Here is a 19,024-nt window from a genome sequence, read left to right as displayed (position 1 = left end):
GAGACATAATATAGTCTACTACATTATTTACCTTATTATTCCACACACGACATAATATAATTTCACTATTATAAATCCCACTCTGTTAAGTAAATACTTATTCTTATGCAATCTTTTTCATTTTCTTTATAATATTTCTCTTTGAAATTCCAGACATTTTTATTATTTTATTAATTTCTTTAATTCTAATAAATGTTCTTGTTCTAACCAATGTCGTAATTACTTCTGGCGGAAGAGGAGAACTGATTTCTGCTTCGTTTTTCATGGCAGAATTAACCAAATTTACAGTCTTTTTTTATTATAAATTTCTCATGAGAAACAGAATCTCCGTGCACATCTGAGAATATACTTCAACAAGCATGGCAACCAATTGCAGATCCTTAGAAGGGAGAATTATGTTTCCACGGGACACTGTAGTAATCCAGTCTTTTTGATTAGCAGAAGTTGACAATTTTGTGGGAATTCCAAGATTCGGGTATTGCTCCATATGTTTTGATGCAGCATATCCTGTAATATATTTTAATCCTTCCTGGGATATCCGCTGTCTTGCAGAGATTTCATATATTTTTTCTGGGAGGCCTATATTTTCTTCAGGATCTCGATCGTTGGTAAATTTAACCGGTTTCAGAATGCCTTTAAGAAATTCTGCCGTTGCACATAGTTCTTTCTGCAGATTATCATTGACTTCTGATTGGCTTGTACTAGGACCCACTATTAATGCCTCTTCTTCCGAAAGCAAATCGGAGGTGTTTTTGTTCTCACAAAACTGAGATAATGGATTTCGACCTAGTACGTACCACTTCAGTCTATGTTTAAAATCTAAAGCAGAGGGATGAACGTTTGTTCTACCCATGCTTCTAATTTCCGAAAAAAAAAAGTTTTCTACCAGATCTTGGTTAAGTTTTCTTGTGATGATGTATTCAATTTTGTACTTGTACCTCATTGCCTCATACAACAATGTTAATGATTTATTATTTATTAGAATCTCCTCCTGATAAGGTAATTTCCTGTTTGCTTCTACTACTTTAACTGTGGTATGAGAGTATAATATTCTGATCTTGAAGGTTTATTCCGTAACTATGCACGGTGGGTACCGAATTTAGAAACGGTATTAAATAAATCAAACCAATCATTAGTTAATTTTATTGCCTTTGAAGTTTATTTCCATTCATTTGATCTCAACAGCTCGTTTTCACCACACCATTTCGAAGCCTTTGCAACTCTGTTGGAAAATAATTGTGCTGCCAAACTAACTTTTTGTCTTTGGGTACCACGGACACTTAAGTGTAACGGAGTTAACTTGTAAGCTAATTTTGTATCAGAGGACGAGGATGCACGTAAAAGTTCATGAATTGGTTCTGATGAAATGTTCAATCCGTTCAAGTTGAAACCATGATCTAGAAAATGATTCCTGTGTAATTTCAATAAATGTGGAGCGTCTGAAAAAAAATATTTCTCGAGTTAAATCATTTGGATTAGGAAAACTGCAATTTAGTTTGGTAAAAATTTTCAAATCATGCCACAATTTTCTGTTACTTCCACCTAAATCGCTAACTGTGGCCATAACTTGAAAACCACTGCCTTCTAACTGGCAAATTATGTCTGTTAGGATTTCTTTTGTCATTGTCTGATCATATTTATAGTATACGGGCTGCTTCCACCTTGCAAACAAACCACGTGCAAAAACAACCTGCACTGCCTTATGAGGTCCAATTATTTGTTCTTCCCTACTGTCAAAAGAAACCTCCTCATTTAAATACATTTCATCAAATGCTAATACTGTTACACGATCTAACTCCGACATATTTGTAGCTCTCGCCTTCCTTAATTTTAAGACATCATGAAGTACCCCTTCCTCAAGCGATAATTGTTTTACTGCCTATTTTCTCAGAGTTGACAAATCAGATAACGGGTAATTTAATTTTGTTCTTAAGTATCGGTATGTTTTTGGACTTAGGTTTCGAAGTGTTATTGCAGTACCGTAATCTTCTACAGACCATTTCACCCTACGCTTTTTATTCAAAAGAGCATCAATTTGCCCAATAGTGAAAAATGGTTTCAAAATTTCAGCCACTTTAGATTTAACTTCTGTTTGTCTAATGTTTTTCAATGAAATTACATCCTCATGTAATATTCTTTTGTCTTCTTCATGTTTCCTGTTGGAAGCTGTCAATTCCTTAATCCTCGTTTCTAGAGAGTAATTCTTCTCTTCTAATTCTTGAATTCTTTGTATTAGTATTTGGCATTCCTCTGTGACAGTAGACTCAGTGGCTCCGCGATTTTCCATTGTTACATTAGTGCTGGATGCTCCTGTTGCGCTGAAGTGAAAGAAAGTTAATAGGTACAGTAGCCTACATGCAATTAGGGGCGTATTTAGGCCTCGGCAGACTAAGCAGCTGCCTAGGATGGCAGATTTGAGGGAGCGACTTTTAAACTATTACTGTTAATTTTTTATATGTTTTTTTAAATTTTATTCATAACTCTTTTAAAGAGTACATGAACTTAAACGCACAATGAAAAGGATATGAATAATATTGGCAACAATCAGTTCAAATTATGTATTGTAATTAATGTCTAGTTAGGTTTATTAAAGAAAATGTACTCAACGCAATGAGCTGCGATCGCTGTCTGCAGTAAAGATGACGTCACACGCCTCGGCCGCTATCGCAACAGCATGCGCAGTCCCACACCTTTACTATGTTTCCACCATGGTTAGATGGCAGCGGTAGCGAGCTTGCTGCACGACCAGTCGGTTTCTATTTCCCGCCCATGACTGATTCAGAGGAGGATCTCCTCCCCCTCCGTTCATTTACTTGCTTTAAAACTCTGCTTCTTTCTCTGGCCGCTAGTGCGCTGTTGTCTATATGTGTTAACTGCAGCAGAGGAGGAATGGAGTGCCTTTCCTCCACACAGACAATCTCGCATCTTTCTCACAGTTTTCTACAGCACATGAGCGCGCGTCATTTAAAACTCGATCAACCAAGTTTTTCTTATAGCTGTGAACTTAAAAATTATCGAATCTTCCTAGAATTTCAAGGCACATATTTTATTTAGTATTTACTTTCAAAAGAAGAAAATGTGAGGAGGACGTTCCTCCCTTCCCTCCCCCGAGGAACCGCCACTGTCATTAGTTCATTCTTGTCGAGAAGTTACACCTGTTACTTTTTTTCTGCTGCTACAGCCTTCGTTCGTGCTTTTTGGCATATCGATGTATTCACTGGCGACCGTAGAAACCTGCAAGTCCTTATGAAGGTAATCGTTTCGTATGAACTAAGGAACTTTCATAATGCATTTCAGGTACGGTAATTGAAAGCTTTGTTTTTAAGTTCTTTTCTTGATGCAACCGTACAGTCACAAAGACATTCAAACTAGATGTTTTTGGTTCCACAGAATAAAGAGTCCGTTCGAAGCGGGAGAAAAGTTAATTCTATATAAATCACTCTGTATAATAATTACTTTAAGTAGAATTGTTTGTAGGCTTGCCATTTACATCCCATTACAATTAGGAACGATAGATCAGTACACCTTTCATCTCTTTTATTCTTTCACTTAAACAGTTACTTCCTGTTTGTTTCGATCTTACGTTAAATATGAGCCGTTCAGGGACGAAGTGGTGTAAGTCAAAAATGGGTAATGAGGGTTAAAGTAAACATTCTGTAAAATACAGCGCAAACTAGCAATTAATATTCAATTTATTTAAACTATTAGTAGTCGGTGGATAGCAAGAAGGACATATTAATTGCTACTTTGCGCGTATTTTACAGAATTTTTACTTTAAACCTCATTACTCAATTTTCACTTACACCACTTTTGTTCTGAACGGCTCATATAATGCCGTTTCATATCAAAAGCTTCCGAGTGGCGCTGCTTTGTTGTTCAGACGAGGTACCGATTAACACGGCTCATGAACTTTACATACTGCGTTGTGTGAACAGTTCCACTATTTTGTTATCTCACTCTACAGCACTCCAAAGCTCTTCTAAGACGCTGGTGGCGAGGATCGGCCCGTTGACAGTCACAGCGGCTCGGTTACGCTTCACGTGTGAATGACAAAATATTTGCTAGCGAAGAGCACCAATCAGTGGCAACGTATAAAGTGGCTCTCATTTAAGTACACTGTAAAGTCTATAAAATTTTTGAATAATAGTTCAGAAAATTAAACTATAATTAATTTCTTATTCATAGTTTTCTGCCCAAGGGCAGGTCTTTCACTGCAAATTCAGCATTCTCCAATCTTTTTCCTGTTTCTGCCTTTCTCTTAGTGTCCGCACATGATCCACATTTCTTAATGTTGTCTATCATGTGATATTTTCTTCTGCCCCGAACTCTTCTTCCGTTCACCATTTCTTCCAGTGCATCCTTCAGCAGACAGTTTCTCCTCAGTCAATGACTCAAGCAATTCCTTTTGCTCTTCCTGATCAGTTTCAGCATCATTCTTTCTTCACTCACTCTTCCCAACACAGCTTTATTTCTTATTCTGTCTGTCCTGGCTTGCTACCGAACGGATATATCTTACGATTTACAAGATATGTATTTCCGTTTAAAACATCTACGTACCTTTTTTATTTTTTATTTTATTTTATTGGGTTATTTTACGACGCTGTATCAACATCTAGGTTATTTAGCGTCTGAATGAAATGAAGGTGATAATGCCGGTGAAATGAGTCCGGGGTCCAGCACTGAAAGTTACCCAGCATTTACTCGTATTGGGTTGAGGGAAAACCCCGGAAAAAACCAGGTAACTTGCCCCGACCGGGATTCGAACCCGTGCCACTTGGTTTCGCGGCCAGACGCGCTGACCGTTACTCCACAGGTGTGGACTCTACATATCTTAGGAACTTAATATTCTTGTTATCTAATTTGCATCCAGCACTTTTTTCATGAGTTGTTTAATTAGATTAATGTTTTTGTGGGTAGAAATTATGCATTTAACCCTTTGATGCACGCATTTGGGAAGGAAATAAAAAATTGTGTTTGCAATGAAATTAAACTTTTATTTGTCTAAGAGAAGTGCCTCAAATTTTTAAAATTTTAAAAACTTCCATTTTTTACACAGAAAATGGGTGGTTTCATGGTAAAACCGCTATGCAAAACTGCAGAACACAATGTCTTCAGACTTATTGCGTATGATACAAAAGGAAACAGTTTCTGGTTTCATTAAGGCAAAGTGCCACTTCACATGTGTTGCGTGGTAATTAGAAAGGAAAAGAATGGACCTTCTATCCTTCCACTTGAGCCAGGACACTCCAGCATATGACGTACGGCTATCACTCATTCATTCATTCATTCATTTTATTCCATAGATCTTACATGAGCAATGAAGCTTTAAGATGTGGAACATGTCAACATTTTACAATATTACAATTACAATTTTTACAAATTTTTATAGTTTTACAATTTAGTAATTTTCTACAATTTTTACAATGTTGTACAATTTTTTTACATTTTGGCGAGATGTAGTGAGATGAAATGAGGTCCGAGGATTCGCCAAAATATTACCCGGCATTTGCCTTTTCGGTGGGGGAAACCTCGGAAAAACCCAACCAGGTAATCAAATCAAAGGGGGTAATCAAATCAAAGGTGTTGATGCCAAGGACTCGCCATAGACCATCCGGTTTCAGTCCCACTCTCACCACGTTTCATGTCGCGGTCTCTTCTTTCGTCGTGTGGTAAACCAATACGCCCATGTCTAACTGCACCACATGCATAGATATTTTGCTCCCTTAGAGATCATCAGATTCAAACTTGTGAAAAAGTTGTCAAAAACACTTTGTGATTGTCACCAACCATCTCTTCCTTGTAGCCATGATGAATAAGCTGACACGAAAATGGAACATTTTGTTGGATATGGTAAGCATAACTACCCTGTTTGCGTAGTGATTACGTCTTGAAACCACCACATTATTTCTATATTGACGCCACATGTGTCGAAGAAATTACACTCTTGTTACTGAAGTATGTTCTAAAAGACCGAAAGACAAATAATACTAAATAGAAACTTACGTAACTGTGATATTTTAGCATACAACTGAAATAAAAACACGTAGCGAGTCTTCCACACCCAACTATACACAACAACATCGGCCATCTCAGTGGAGCAACACAAATATAGGGAAAATAAAATTCTTCTACAGTTACCAGGGATCAGTGAACGGAGTGCAGTAGTTTTGAAATAAAAATCACACTGTAAGTAGACAGGAAACTCAAATTTAAAAGGTGGTTATGTACTGTAACCACTGCGCTTCAAAGGGTTAAGTTCCGATTAGTTACACAGTAATTATATTTTTGCAAGTCCCCTTGAACTTTCACACATTAAGGCTTGATATAGGCCTTCTTGTAAATGAAAATCCAATTTTACTTTAAAATCACATGAAGTTGTTAATTAATTGTTGCGATTAGAGGCTACGATTTTATTTTGCTTTTCCTCGTTACGTATTTCCCTAAAGTAAAATCATAACAAACTTTTAATAGTACCCAAAGCTTTGGACGATGTTAGAGCTGATTTTGTAGCAGAAGCCGCGTGTTTTGTTGTGAGAACTCTTGTGACAGTTTTTGTTAGACTTGTCATTAATACAAACACGGGAAAGAACAATCCTAGAGAGGGGGGAAAAATGCGCGAGATTAAAATGACTAATTGGTATCAACTCCCGATGGAACTAAAATTAATTAAGAAAGTGATTTCATTTTGCGGTATGGCAGCTCCTGTCAGGATAAAAGAAAGTAACTAAGCCTTCTTGTTCTGAACTTGTAAGAGGAGCAAGAAGAAAAATTAATGTCTAGGTGTTTAAACTTTACTCTGTCAAGTCTCTTCCTTCCTCCCGGAGTAAAGTTAACTTTTCTTTAGCGAGAATATTGAATCTTCGTTGATTAAAATAATTTCACCAATAACTCGCCTCGAAATTTTCTGTAGGCCTATATCGGTTTCCGACGGAAGTGAACTAATAAGATCGTCATGCCTTGTTTAGACCTACATTTTCATAGCTGGTTGTCTCTCATCCTTTCGAGTGAAAAATATGTATGTATGTATGTATGTATGTATGTATGTATGTATGTATGTATGTATGTATGTATGTATGTATGTATGTATGTATGTATGCATGTAGGCCTATGCATGAATGTATGTATGTATGTGTGTATGTATGTACTGTATGTACAATAGTGACAAAAAAACCGGACCGACCCTTGTAACTGATTTCAGAGCCTTGTTCACTCAAAGCACGATAGACTGGTAACTAAGACTTTCGTGGTTCGAATCTTGCCTGGGAAGGAAACTTTTTTTGCTCCTTATTCAAATTTATTCCCAATACTTTTCGATTGCAGCGATATTTTACTGCTTAATTAACTTATTATTCCCAGAACATGAATTTTACCAGCAAGTCTATATAGAACAGGAGGGGTAACATTAGCAGCAAAAGAACTAGCTAGATATAGAATAGACTTTGTGGGAGTACACGAGGTTAGGTTAGATGGGAACGGCATGACACAAATAGGAGATTTTTGCCACTACTGTACGTATTCGGTTGAGAACTTTTATCATCCAGTCTGCTGTCAAAAAATGTGAAAATTAGAACAGTTATATTACCGGTTGTTCTTTATGGTTGTGAAACTTGGACTGTCACTTTGAGAGAGGAACATAGGTTAAGGGTGTTTGAGAATAAGGTGCTTAGGAAAATATTTGGAGCTAAGAGGGATGAAGTTACTGGAGAATGGAGAAAGTTACACAACACAGAACTGCATGCATTGTATTCTCACCTGACATAATTAGGAACATTAAATCCAGACGTTTGAGATGGGCAGGGCATGTATCACGTATGGGCGAATCCAGAAATGCATATAGGCCAAGTGTGTTAGTTGGGAGGCCGGAGGGAAAAAGACCTTCAGGGAGGCCGAGACGTAGATGGGAAGATAATTGGATTTGAGGGAGGTGGGATATGATGATAGAGAATGGATTAATCTTGCTCAGGATAGGGGCGGCTTATGTGAGGGCGGCAATGAACCTCCGGGTTCCTTAAAAGTCAGTAAGTAAGTACTACTGTACGTGTACATATTTATCTTAGAGACTGAATCGACCCCAGCACCTTAAAGCAGCCAGAAGGATTATGTCAGTTAAAAAAATCCATGACCCCACCTGGAATTGAACTTTCGACTTTCGGCTTTGTAGCCTAGCGCCTTAACGACTACACTACTGATATTTGATGTTTTAAAATACGTGAATGTATAAATAATTATTCGTCATATTTTATGAGTGCTTGTTCGCAGAAACGTACATTGTTAAGTAGGCCTATATAAATATAAACATGACAGAATTTTGAAAATATTTACAGAACATTGTTTTTTCATTAAAAAATGTAAAAGGGCAAAACAAATAGTAAGTGTTGACGGCTATAAAATATCAAGAAAAAGAAAATGAAAACTCTTCAAGAGTTGCACATGATGTAGACCTAATACAAATAATGGATATCAGCACGGTTTCGATGGCTGTAACTGTATAATTTTTAGTGAACAAAAGTTACTTGCCTTCTTTTTTTTATAATTTTAAAATTAAAAATGTGGTTATAATTTAAAAATAACTTCAGAATTTTCTATTCTGTATATAAATTATACTTAACAATGGGGTTATACGTTTCTACTAAAAGTAAAGCGAACAAAAGTAATTCCAATATTTTGTCAAATGAAGTACGGTACCCGATCTTTCTGGGAGTAAAATGCTGTCGATAACAATATTTAACTTTATTTAATTGCATTATTTTAATCTGTTGAAAGACAAGATGCATAATCAGTGATGAGGGTCCGTACTTTTTCTGATGTTTCTGGGAATCCTACACAATCTGAACCTTCACTTCTTAATTTGCACTTCACTTTGGCTTTGTTTCGAAGTTGTTTTACATATTTCAGTATATAATTTATACAGGGACATCATTTTATTTTTACTTCAATTTTCATTGTACCTGAGTTTTTGAATGTACTTCACTCCCACCCCCTCTACTAGTAAACTCCAAGCGTCCTCCACGCAGAACCGAGGCCGCGTATGCAGTACTGAGTTAGTGAGTATAGTGCGTTCCAGAAAAATGTTCACGTTTTCCAGCGACGAAAGAGCTTTCAATATTGAATCATATTTTCGCACAGGTGCTGTCGTCCGTTTGCTTACGTCGCATTCCGTTTTCCCCCACCTGCTTCTGTTCGCTCCTCTGTAAAGTCTAGTAGCTGGGCTGTCTTAACTTTTTTCTGAAAACATTAATTTCTGTTAGGAATTGGACGTCTACGTAATATTATACAACTATTTAAAATAACTTAAAAGGGCCTCGTTAAGTAATTAACTGTCACGTTATTTCCCCCGCCTTGCTACGACCCTGCGACAAAACCACTTGAACGGACAGTAGATAGCATTTCTGAGTAATTTTATCTTTTCGAATCGGGCAGAAGTGAAGATTGAATTTACAGTACGTAAGGTACTCTTTTATAGAGTAGGTATAGAATTATTTCAACATGAGTTACTAGTACGAAGGACGAAACTGGTAATTGGGATTAGTCTATAGTGCGATAATAGGCACAAAAGAACTGAAGCCTGTATCGAAATGAACGGCCACCATTTTCAAAAATGTGTTTAAATATCCATATTGTGATTATTTTTCAATTTAACTTCATTCTCTATATTGTGCGCTAATGTGCTGTAACAGTACAATATACACTGCATAATTAATACGTCCGAATGGATAGCTCAATTCGCGAGTAAAAACACGAAGTATTAATACAGTACTGTATTTTGATTAAACAAAGACCTAATGAAAATTATCAAACTCAAAATTGCGACATTTCCTAGTTTACATAAATGGATGAACTACTTTTCTTCGCTCCTATAGGTATCTAGTAAAGTGATTTGTATTTTACGCCAGTATCATCGAACTCCAGTCTTGGAAGGGGGAGCAAGCGGTGTTTCCGGTTCTAGACCTTTAATCCAAAGATATAGCCAGGTTGATATTAAAAATGTTAGTAAAAATAAAATGATGTCCCTGTAGATCCTGGGTTTGTTTCGGTGCGGTTTCCTAGTTTGTAGCTTTTGATAACTCCTGTACGTGAGTGCAGTAGCCTATATGCAAATTGTTAAGTTACATAAATAGTTTCACATGAAAGATGACTATAGTTCACAGTATGTTCCGGTTTCTATTCATAAAATCTGTACGCTGCCTTGGTTTACAGAGGACAGCATAGACGTCACCAACGAGGAAACGCTGCCTCCCACACCTCGACCCCTGACGTGCTCCGCGCCGACGCCGACGGTCTCGTCCATCGCATCACAGCAACGTCCGACAGAGCCAGCGGCCATCTACCCGCCGATCCAGGAGACGGTGTACGAAACGTCTGCGAGGCTGCTGTTCATGGCCGTCAAGTGGGCCAAGAACTTGCCGTCCTTCGCCAGACTCCCGTTCCGAGATCAGGTACACCTAGATATTTCCATACAGACTAATTATACTAGTGACAGACTACAGTCACTAATCGCGATTATCGACCTAATCACGATCGTGGTTGTAGTGTGTCACCGTCCCGATCGCGATCAGGAGATTAATCCTGTTTCCAGAACTAGATAATCGCGTTGAGGCACGGCCCAGTGGACGAAATTAACATTTTTAGTAATCTTTGATTTCGAATCACCTTGATTTATATTATTTAGGAAGTCATGAAAGCTTCTGCTGTGAAATTTTGTTACCCCTTCCATTGTATTATATGAAAGAGAAACTGACATTTGGGAACTATTAGACGTATTGGAAAAAATTTAATGCAAATGTGAGAAAAATAAAAAGAAATATATTAACAAATGGCAGACAAAATATGATTCATTTCAATAAATGATGGATTACAAACTGAAACTTATTTCTTTTTTGGATTTTTAATTTCAATCTCCATTACGATGATATCGTTGAGGTTAGGGATCATTTTAAAAATATATTTTATTACAAAATAATATAAATCTTAGGCTTAATGATATAAATTATATAGGTTATAAAATCTCTTTCCAAAATAAATAGTAATGGTATAAATTGTATCAGTTTTGATCAAATAAAAACATGTAAAAATTTTAACAATAAATTCCCATATCAAGCTGCAAGAAAAAAAAAATAAAAAAAAAAAAATAAATAAAAACAAAGGAAAAACAAGTCTAGCATTCTTTACCTCTTGTTTCTTCTTAATTTCTCTCCCTGTTATTCTTCTATCCTTTGTATCACTATTGATTTCTCTTCATTCATTCTTTAATGTTGTATTCTTCTCTTGAGTTTATGCTAACTAAACCCATCCATAAGATTATTCCTTCTTCTTTACTTTCTTTATTTTACATATCATATTTTCCGTTTTTTCCTTCCAGTTTTTAATTTAACTTTAACCCCTTCAGGCCTGATGTACATTATAGTGTACATTGTTTCTTTTTTTTTTATTTTTTGGAATGTCTTCGATACTTTTAAATATTTTGAAAAATTCAATGTGATAGAAACGGATAATATTATTTTTGAAACATTTCTATACGGAATTAAAAATATAATTAAAATTTTGGGAACCCGGGGGTCAAAATTGTCCCCAAATTTTGATTTTCTGTGAAGACTTGATTTGGGAATTTTGGATCCACAGAATGATTATGGGACCAGTTTTTTTCAATTGTTTTTAATATAAATTCAGGTCTCAAGGGGTTAAGTTTTTCTACCTATGTGGCTGGGTAGCTCTCTTGGTAGAGCAACTGGCTAAGAACCGGAAGGTTACGAGAATATTTTCGTTGTTAAAACTTCATTAACATTTCGATCCAAGAATTGTTGGCAAAAAGTCTTTTAATGTCTGCACTACTTGAATTTTGTATAGATGCACGTAAGCTTATAAGTCCTTATGAAGAATTCTTCGTATACTGGTATTTGACATGCCAAGTGAAATAGCATGACGACGGGCAGAACGTTTAGGACTACATATCATAGCAACTCTTACGGCGTTGATGTTTTCCGGGGTACGTACAGATCTTTGCTTACCTGGAGACTTCTTCTTTAACGCAGAACCAGTTATTTCAAAGTTCTGAATCCAGATTTTTTTTTGCATGGGCTGATGGTATCGGATCATTGCGATGGATATTGTAAAGACGTCGAAATAGCCATTGTGCAGCAATGAAACTATAATTCTGTAGCCGAGAGGAAAAAGGTCTTAAGTCAATTTTTTTGTGAAAATAAGATGTTTATATATTCTGAAAGCAGAAACAATTCTCTACAATCTGGTAAAACGGTTAGAGTCAAATAAGACTCCTGACCGGATTTATAGAGCGTTACCAAATGTCCTAAGTACTTTTTGAATCGAGCACACACAGAATAAAGGGCTTATGAATATTTAATACTTTATTCCTTACAAACATCACATGTTTACTTTCCATGCTTCCCTATTAAAAAGGTCTAACTTGTATTTTAGCTATTTTATCACATACTGATGTCCTTTCCTTTTAAAACTTTAAGCAGCAGGTATGCAGTCCTATATTGTTTAAGACCTGTTTTGCATTCCTAATAATTTACATTTCCCATTTATTTTGACATGAAAAAGATCTTATGTTTAAATAGTCCCTTCTTCTCAGTTTGGGTTCTAGTCTTAAAAGGGCTTAAGTGAGGCTATTTTTGGAAATAATCAAGAAAATTGTTAAATGAGCAACATTACCTATTTTGTGAGAAATATAAAGAAATAATATCCAGGAAAAACCTCTTAATTAAAATAACTCTATAACTGACACCAATTTCAATCTTTCTACTGCTCTCCTAAAAAGTATAAAATTTTTACTTAAGACCTTTTTCCTCCCGGCCACAGAACTATTTTTGTAATATGCCTTAATAGAAAAAGCACATTGTTCGCCCGTCCAACGATGCATTATAAATAAATGCTATCGAATGAAGAATAAATTGTTAAATGCAACAATTAAAATATTCGACAACAGCCGAAAAGACACGAATCTGAAAATCGCCCGTTTCATTGGCTCACTTTGTACAACATTGAAAATGTATATTTCTTTTGTACTAACCCTGTACCGTATTTTGTAATTCTTAACGGCTGAATAAACATTGATATGAATAGCTTTTTTCCTACCTTACTTTATCTTTATTAAATTTCCTTTGTTTCTTATCTTTGCCGGTTTCTTCTGTAGCTATTTTTCCCTCTCATTAATTGATACCAGTAATATCTCTCTTTCTCCCTACCTTTCATGTTTACTTTTCCTATTTTCTTTCTGTTATTTATATTATTTCCTACGAGTGCATGCGATACAATGATGAAACTGAATTGAGGTTGACTATGTAAGCAACTTGTCAAGTGTGTTTAAACATTTATGCGGTAGTCTTCATAGAAGTTACGCAAACGATTCTGCTGACAAGAAAATAGTGCAAGAGTAAAGATTAACATACAGATTGAATGTAACTTACCGATTCAGCTATTTCAGGCTCATGACTTTACAGCAGCCGTGGCGAAAATGTGACTCACGAGCACATTGTGGCTCGCAATGATAGCTGTGCATTTCCTTTGCTTCCTACCACCCTCAACCCCCACCCTCTCACTTATTGGAGTCAAACTCCGTTCCATTTGTGTTTGTATCTGACCTGCGAGTGATGTATCGTCGCAATATCTCTCTCGAAACATGTACCTCTACAAAAAGAAAGTTTCAAGTAGGATGGGAGGACGAATTTTTTTGCTGACAATATGATGAGAATATTAAATGTATGATTTGTTCACAAGTATTACGAGGAAAACGGTTGTATAACATAAAACGGCATAAGTTACTACGTGTTACTGATGAAACATTAAAAGGTTAAGTGTTGTTGTTGTTATTATTATTATCATAATTATCATCCCTGTACGTCGATCTTTTTTCAGCAGATGTACGAATAATGCGGTTAGATCTTCAAATTCAACTCACAGATTTACAATGTGATGTTAAATGAAAGCTAGATGTAAGGACTTGACAAATGTTAAACCTTTCAAATCTTTGCCAAAAAATAAATATCCGCAGCTTCGTTCTTTCGCTTGCTCTTTTGAAGCCATGTTCGCTACAACTTACGTTTGTGAAAAATTATTTTCAACAATGAAAATAGTAAAAACCAAATTTAGATCACGACTGACAAATACCTTCGTGATCAACTACGACTGGCAGTAAGTGACATAATTCCTGATTTTGAAACTCTGTCGCAGAGACATTCTGAAGACAATTAATTTTAGGTTGTGATAATGTGTCCTATGATTTCTTGTTCATTTCTTTCTTCGTTACATGTACTAAACATTAGTTTGTAGCTTTGTACTGTATAAAATTGTATTAAAGTGCTTGACATAAGGAAAATGAAAATCTGTTAATAAGTCAGACAGTTGCTTCACTTCCCCATCGGGTGTCCGCCTCCCTCCATAGGTGCTATGCACGTTGCAGGTTACACAGTGGCTCGGCGCACGATCGCATTTTCGCCACGGCCGCTTTACAGTATGTCGACATCTGCTAACCTATTTGAAATAATAAGTTATTATGTAAAAGAAGACTTAAAAATTAAACATAAATACTGGATAACTAGAGCAACAGAAAAGATTGATGTACACTTGTTTATTGTAGAGTTAAAAAATTAAAAAAGTAATATGTAAATAAGCTTTAAGCTCTTTTTTGTTTTAAATAAACGCGCTTGATTGAAACTTGCACTAAAACTAGAAGTAAGTGCAAGTTAAAGCCAACATAAATTGAAATAGATATAGGATGGAAAATGAGGTATTAAATGTATATTTATTGCGTATAATTGCTATTCGTGTACCTATATGTTAATTGTAATTTATTAAGTTTATGTACTTTTGTGAACCATTATTAATAAATATCCATTTGTAGTATTTCCTTTTCTTTCTTACGCTCTCTTATTGGTCACATTGCTTCTCTCACTCACTACACGTGACGCTGTCCCAGGTGATCCTGCTGGAGGAGGCGTGGGCAGAGCTGTTCCTGCTGAACGCGGTGCAGTGGTGCATGCCGTTGGATTCCAGCCCGCTCTTCTCCGTGTCGGAACACGCTGCCGGCGTCCCCAACGGCAAGGACAGTCAGGTGGCCTCTGACATCCGCGTCCTCAACGACACGCTGCTGCGCTTCAAGGCGGTGGGCGTCGACCCCGCCGAGTTCGCATGTCTCAAAGCCATCGTGCTCTTCCGATCTGGTGAGTATGCAACGAGACCCTGTGGCTCCTCCCACAAAGGGGGGCGGCTGAAAGAGCAGTTCATATATACGCTGTGTATTTCTAGAAACACATTGAAAGACCAAAGTAATCTATTTTTTTCTTCACGCTGACAATCAAGGCAATAAAAATATTGCAGTCGAGAGCTTAGCATAGGAGGGTAAGGAACTGGTCTTCTGATCTAGGCCACACTCGGCTGTGTGTTCGAATTCTCCTTGGTTTGATTATCTAACAGGTTTTTTTTTCCGCGGTTTCTAAAAAATTCAGCTTCGTAAACTAATATACAGAGTGTTTTTTTTTAAGTATAATATACCCTATCTTGAGAAGTGGTAGTACGAATAAAAAAAACAAAATCCAATAAATATGAGTTCCAAAATTAGGTGCTCACTGTGTCCCCCTCCATTCTTTACACATGCCTGAGCACGACGTACACACGATTGGCGAGTTCGCTCAAATACCATGTTGTCAATACTGATTAATTGGCATGCATTTTCAACACGTTGCAATAGCTCCTCTGCATCATTCACTGGTGTTGCATATATGACAGCTTTCAAGTGACCATAAAAGTAAAAATCGAATAATAATAATAATAATAATAATAATAATAATAATAATAATAATAATAACAATGGCTTTATTTAACCTGGCAGAGTTAAGGCCGTAAGGCCTTCTCTTACACTCAACCAGGATTAAAATTTGCTTACATAGTTGAACATAAAACTGGATCGGAATTAAGTATTTACATACTGACACAATTTAGGTACATAATGAGATCAAAAGAGGTAGTTACATAAAAATTTACCTCATAAAATAAAAATAAACATAGTGAAATACATATTAATTTGTTAGAATCAAATACGAATCACATAAAAACAAAGCCGATAATTCAATAAAAAAAATGTACACAGTAAAAATAAAAATAAACACATTAGTATACATATTAGTATTAGATTACAAAGTAGGATTTACATAATTAGCTAAACCAGAAACCGACAATTGAATAAAATGTACACAAGAAAAATAGATTAATAAAAAAACAACATAGTGGGATAAATAAGTGATAAATGAACACGATTTACACTATCACACAATAAAAATAAGAAAAAGAGAATAAATACAGTAGAACACATTCCATTAAATATTTGCAACGCGTTAGGTCTGGCAACTCATCATAAGATATTTTTCTAATTTACATTTATAGAAAATTAAAGTTCAGATGAGGTCGTGTGATCTGGGTGGCTACCCGTCCTAGTGTTAGGGCCTAATTCTACAAGGCGCATGCTATCTCATAGGACTACGTTCACTTGTCCTGGTCATTCTTACCTTCTAAGACAGCTCTTCAAACGAGACTGTGCACTATACTAAACTTTAGTGGGAATGCAAGCCACCATTTTGGTCAATTGTTCATAATCTGGTCATCAGATTCATTCATTGTTACAGAGACGCGAGGCTTGAAGGATCCGGCACAGGTGGAGAACCTGCAGGACCAGGCTCAGGTGATGCTGGGTCAGCACACAAGGGGACAGTACCCTGGACAGGCCGCGCGCTTCGGCCGTCTTCTACTCATGCTCCCCCTCCTCCGACAGGTCGCAACGGCCCGCATCGAACAGATTTTCTTTCAGCGCACCATCGGCAACACGCCGATGGAGAAAGTTCTCTGCGACATGTATAAAAATTAAAAATGAATCCCATTGAGAAAGTGTGGTCTCGTTACGAATATACATTGTGAGGTGCAATATTATGACAGTGTTGCCAAATGTGAGAAGAACCATCTGAAATAAGTATATTTTTACTGTTTCTGTAGTTACATAACAATACTACGAAAAACAGCAAGATTATATCGGATCGGATTTGTGTACAGACCGAGGCTAAATAAAGCCGTTATGTGGACAAATAATTGTTTCTACTCGTACACCGAATTACTCATGGAGAAGTGAAATATTTTATCTATGCTGCAAATACTAGACCAGCTGTATATGAAGCAATTCTTGAATCAAGATTCAACTAACTGTAGGTATGTATTGTCGATTAATAGGGTGAATTAATAATTTAATTTAGCATAACTGTGTATAAATATACTTCAATCTTGAAGAACAACACTGTCGAAAAATATGGAAAGCAAGCTTTTCCAGACTAAAACTATAACTTATACTCAATAAATGCAAATCCCAAAGATTACCCCATCATATTGGACACCAAAACAATCAAAACCCTTGGATTAGTTTATACACATATTGCAATTAAAATAATTGTATCTATTTGGAATAGAATGGTTACATATTTTGTTGTAACTTACGTTAGTTTTTATTTAAAAAAATCAGAAAAAGGAAAATATTTGTATTGGTGTTCAATCCTCGACAGTCGTTTATGAAAGTGGTTATTTTTTTTAATTGAAAAGATTATGGAAAACTTTGAAATTTAGAATAAATGAATAAATAAGATCTCGTAGTTGTAAACGTTGAGTATGTCGAGAATATGGCTTCAATTAGACCTACTCAATATGTAACAACCAATCATGATATTCGGAGGACATGTTGCCAATGATGTATGAACTAATTTGTAATGTGCACAATTAAGATTGTGGAATTAGAAAAGAAATATCTGAAATTCACAGGAAATTAGATTTAATTTGTAAAAAAAATACCTGATAGTAACATAATGAAAATATGTAGCGAAATTAGTATAAAGTTGTGGTTCCGTGAATGTGATATTACGGAATTAGCAAGCATTATTAAGTTTGTTGAAGAATACTGTATTTCCGGTCGTAATTTTCTACATCGTTATAAGAACATAAATACAATAATGATGTAACAATAATTTACTTCTTTAAACTCAAGAAAGCAACGCTCTCTTGCAATTTTTACAGCTACTACTATGAACAGATCAATTTACGCCACCTGATTGTGCGTCACTTCAGAAGTGCTTCCAGCGACGTTTTCGAAATTAAGTTTAAATTACGCGGCAAAAATTCTGTGTGCGTAGTGGTACTTCGTTAACTGCGCGGTAGGTCGCCCGCGCAGCTTGGAGGGAACATTGAATGAATGAAAGTTTTTATCATTCAAAATTGCTGACAAAGGCAAGAGAAAACTTGAAGTCTATAACCTCAATCATTTGCTTCATTAATAAAGGACATTTGATGATAACGATAGGTGTTCTTAGAATTTTCGGAAACCAAAAATTAACAACACACAAAATATTAATTTAAATTTTTACAATGTACTGAGAAATGGCACATGTTTTTAGTGCTTATCACAAAATGATCTTTTAAATCATATATTCATCTAGTCATGAATTATTCAGTAAAGAAGTAAATTGTACTTTTTACAATGCTAATGAAAGAAACAACAGGAAGTCTTGAAGATGTTCCAGGTCGAATTATGTTTCTGATTGTTTCAATACATACTATAAATGGTATTAAAATTGGAGGAGTACGTGGTATCTTTCCTTCTCTTCAGATTAAAAATTGTATGGAAGAAATGTAACTATACTGAGAACTGGATGTGATAGATTAAAATATAGAGGCAGTCATTGTACAGCAAGGCAGAGAGTTGAAAGGACAAAAACTGATAGGAAAGGGAAAGCCGTGAATCTTGAAGCAATAGTGATCTAACCGAAATATAGAGATTTATATTTCTGTACATTTTGAATGACATATTTTATTTTATGTATTGATTGTCAAAATATTAAATATTAAACAATTGTTAGAAAATATTCAAGGCCTTCAGGTAATATTCAAAATAAGAAAATACTTTCACTTCTATACAACAGTGATCTACTTTCAGAAAATATTGGTACATTTTCCTGCAAGTAGATCACTGTGGAAAATA

The 19,024-nt window shown here is 35.8% G+C and overlaps 1 protein-coding gene across 2 annotated transcripts in view; it reads left to right on the top strand.

Moving 5' to 3' along the window:
* The window catches only part of Hr51 (Hormone receptor 51), a 219,104-nt gene extending 201,736 nt beyond the window's left edge, over positions 1-17,368 (top strand). Inside the window, exons 6-8 of one of the 2 annotated variants that reach the window (XM_069817158.1) lie at positions 10,198-10,436; positions 14,936-15,179; positions 16,638-17,368. In XM_069817158.1, the coding sequence (XP_069673259.1) occupies positions 10,198-10,436; positions 14,936-15,179; positions 16,638-16,876 (722 nt within the window). In that variant the 3' untranslated portion in view covers positions 16,877-17,368. The remainder of the gene's footprint in view (positions 1-10,197; positions 10,437-14,935; positions 15,180-16,637) is intronic. The other variant, XM_069817157.1, reaches the window with a different exon arrangement.
* The last annotated feature ends 1,656 nt before the right edge of the window (positions 17,369-19,024 follow it).

This window comes from Periplaneta americana, chromosome 17 (assembly GCF_040183065.1).
Source record: "Periplaneta americana isolate PAMFEO1 chromosome 17, P.americana_PAMFEO1_priV1, whole genome shotgun sequence".
NCBI classification, from domain to species: domain Eukaryota; kingdom Metazoa; phylum Arthropoda; class Insecta; order Blattodea; family Blattidae; genus Periplaneta; species Periplaneta americana.
Note: the sequence above shows the minus strand (reverse complement) of the source record. Positions and strands in the feature narration are given on the sequence as shown.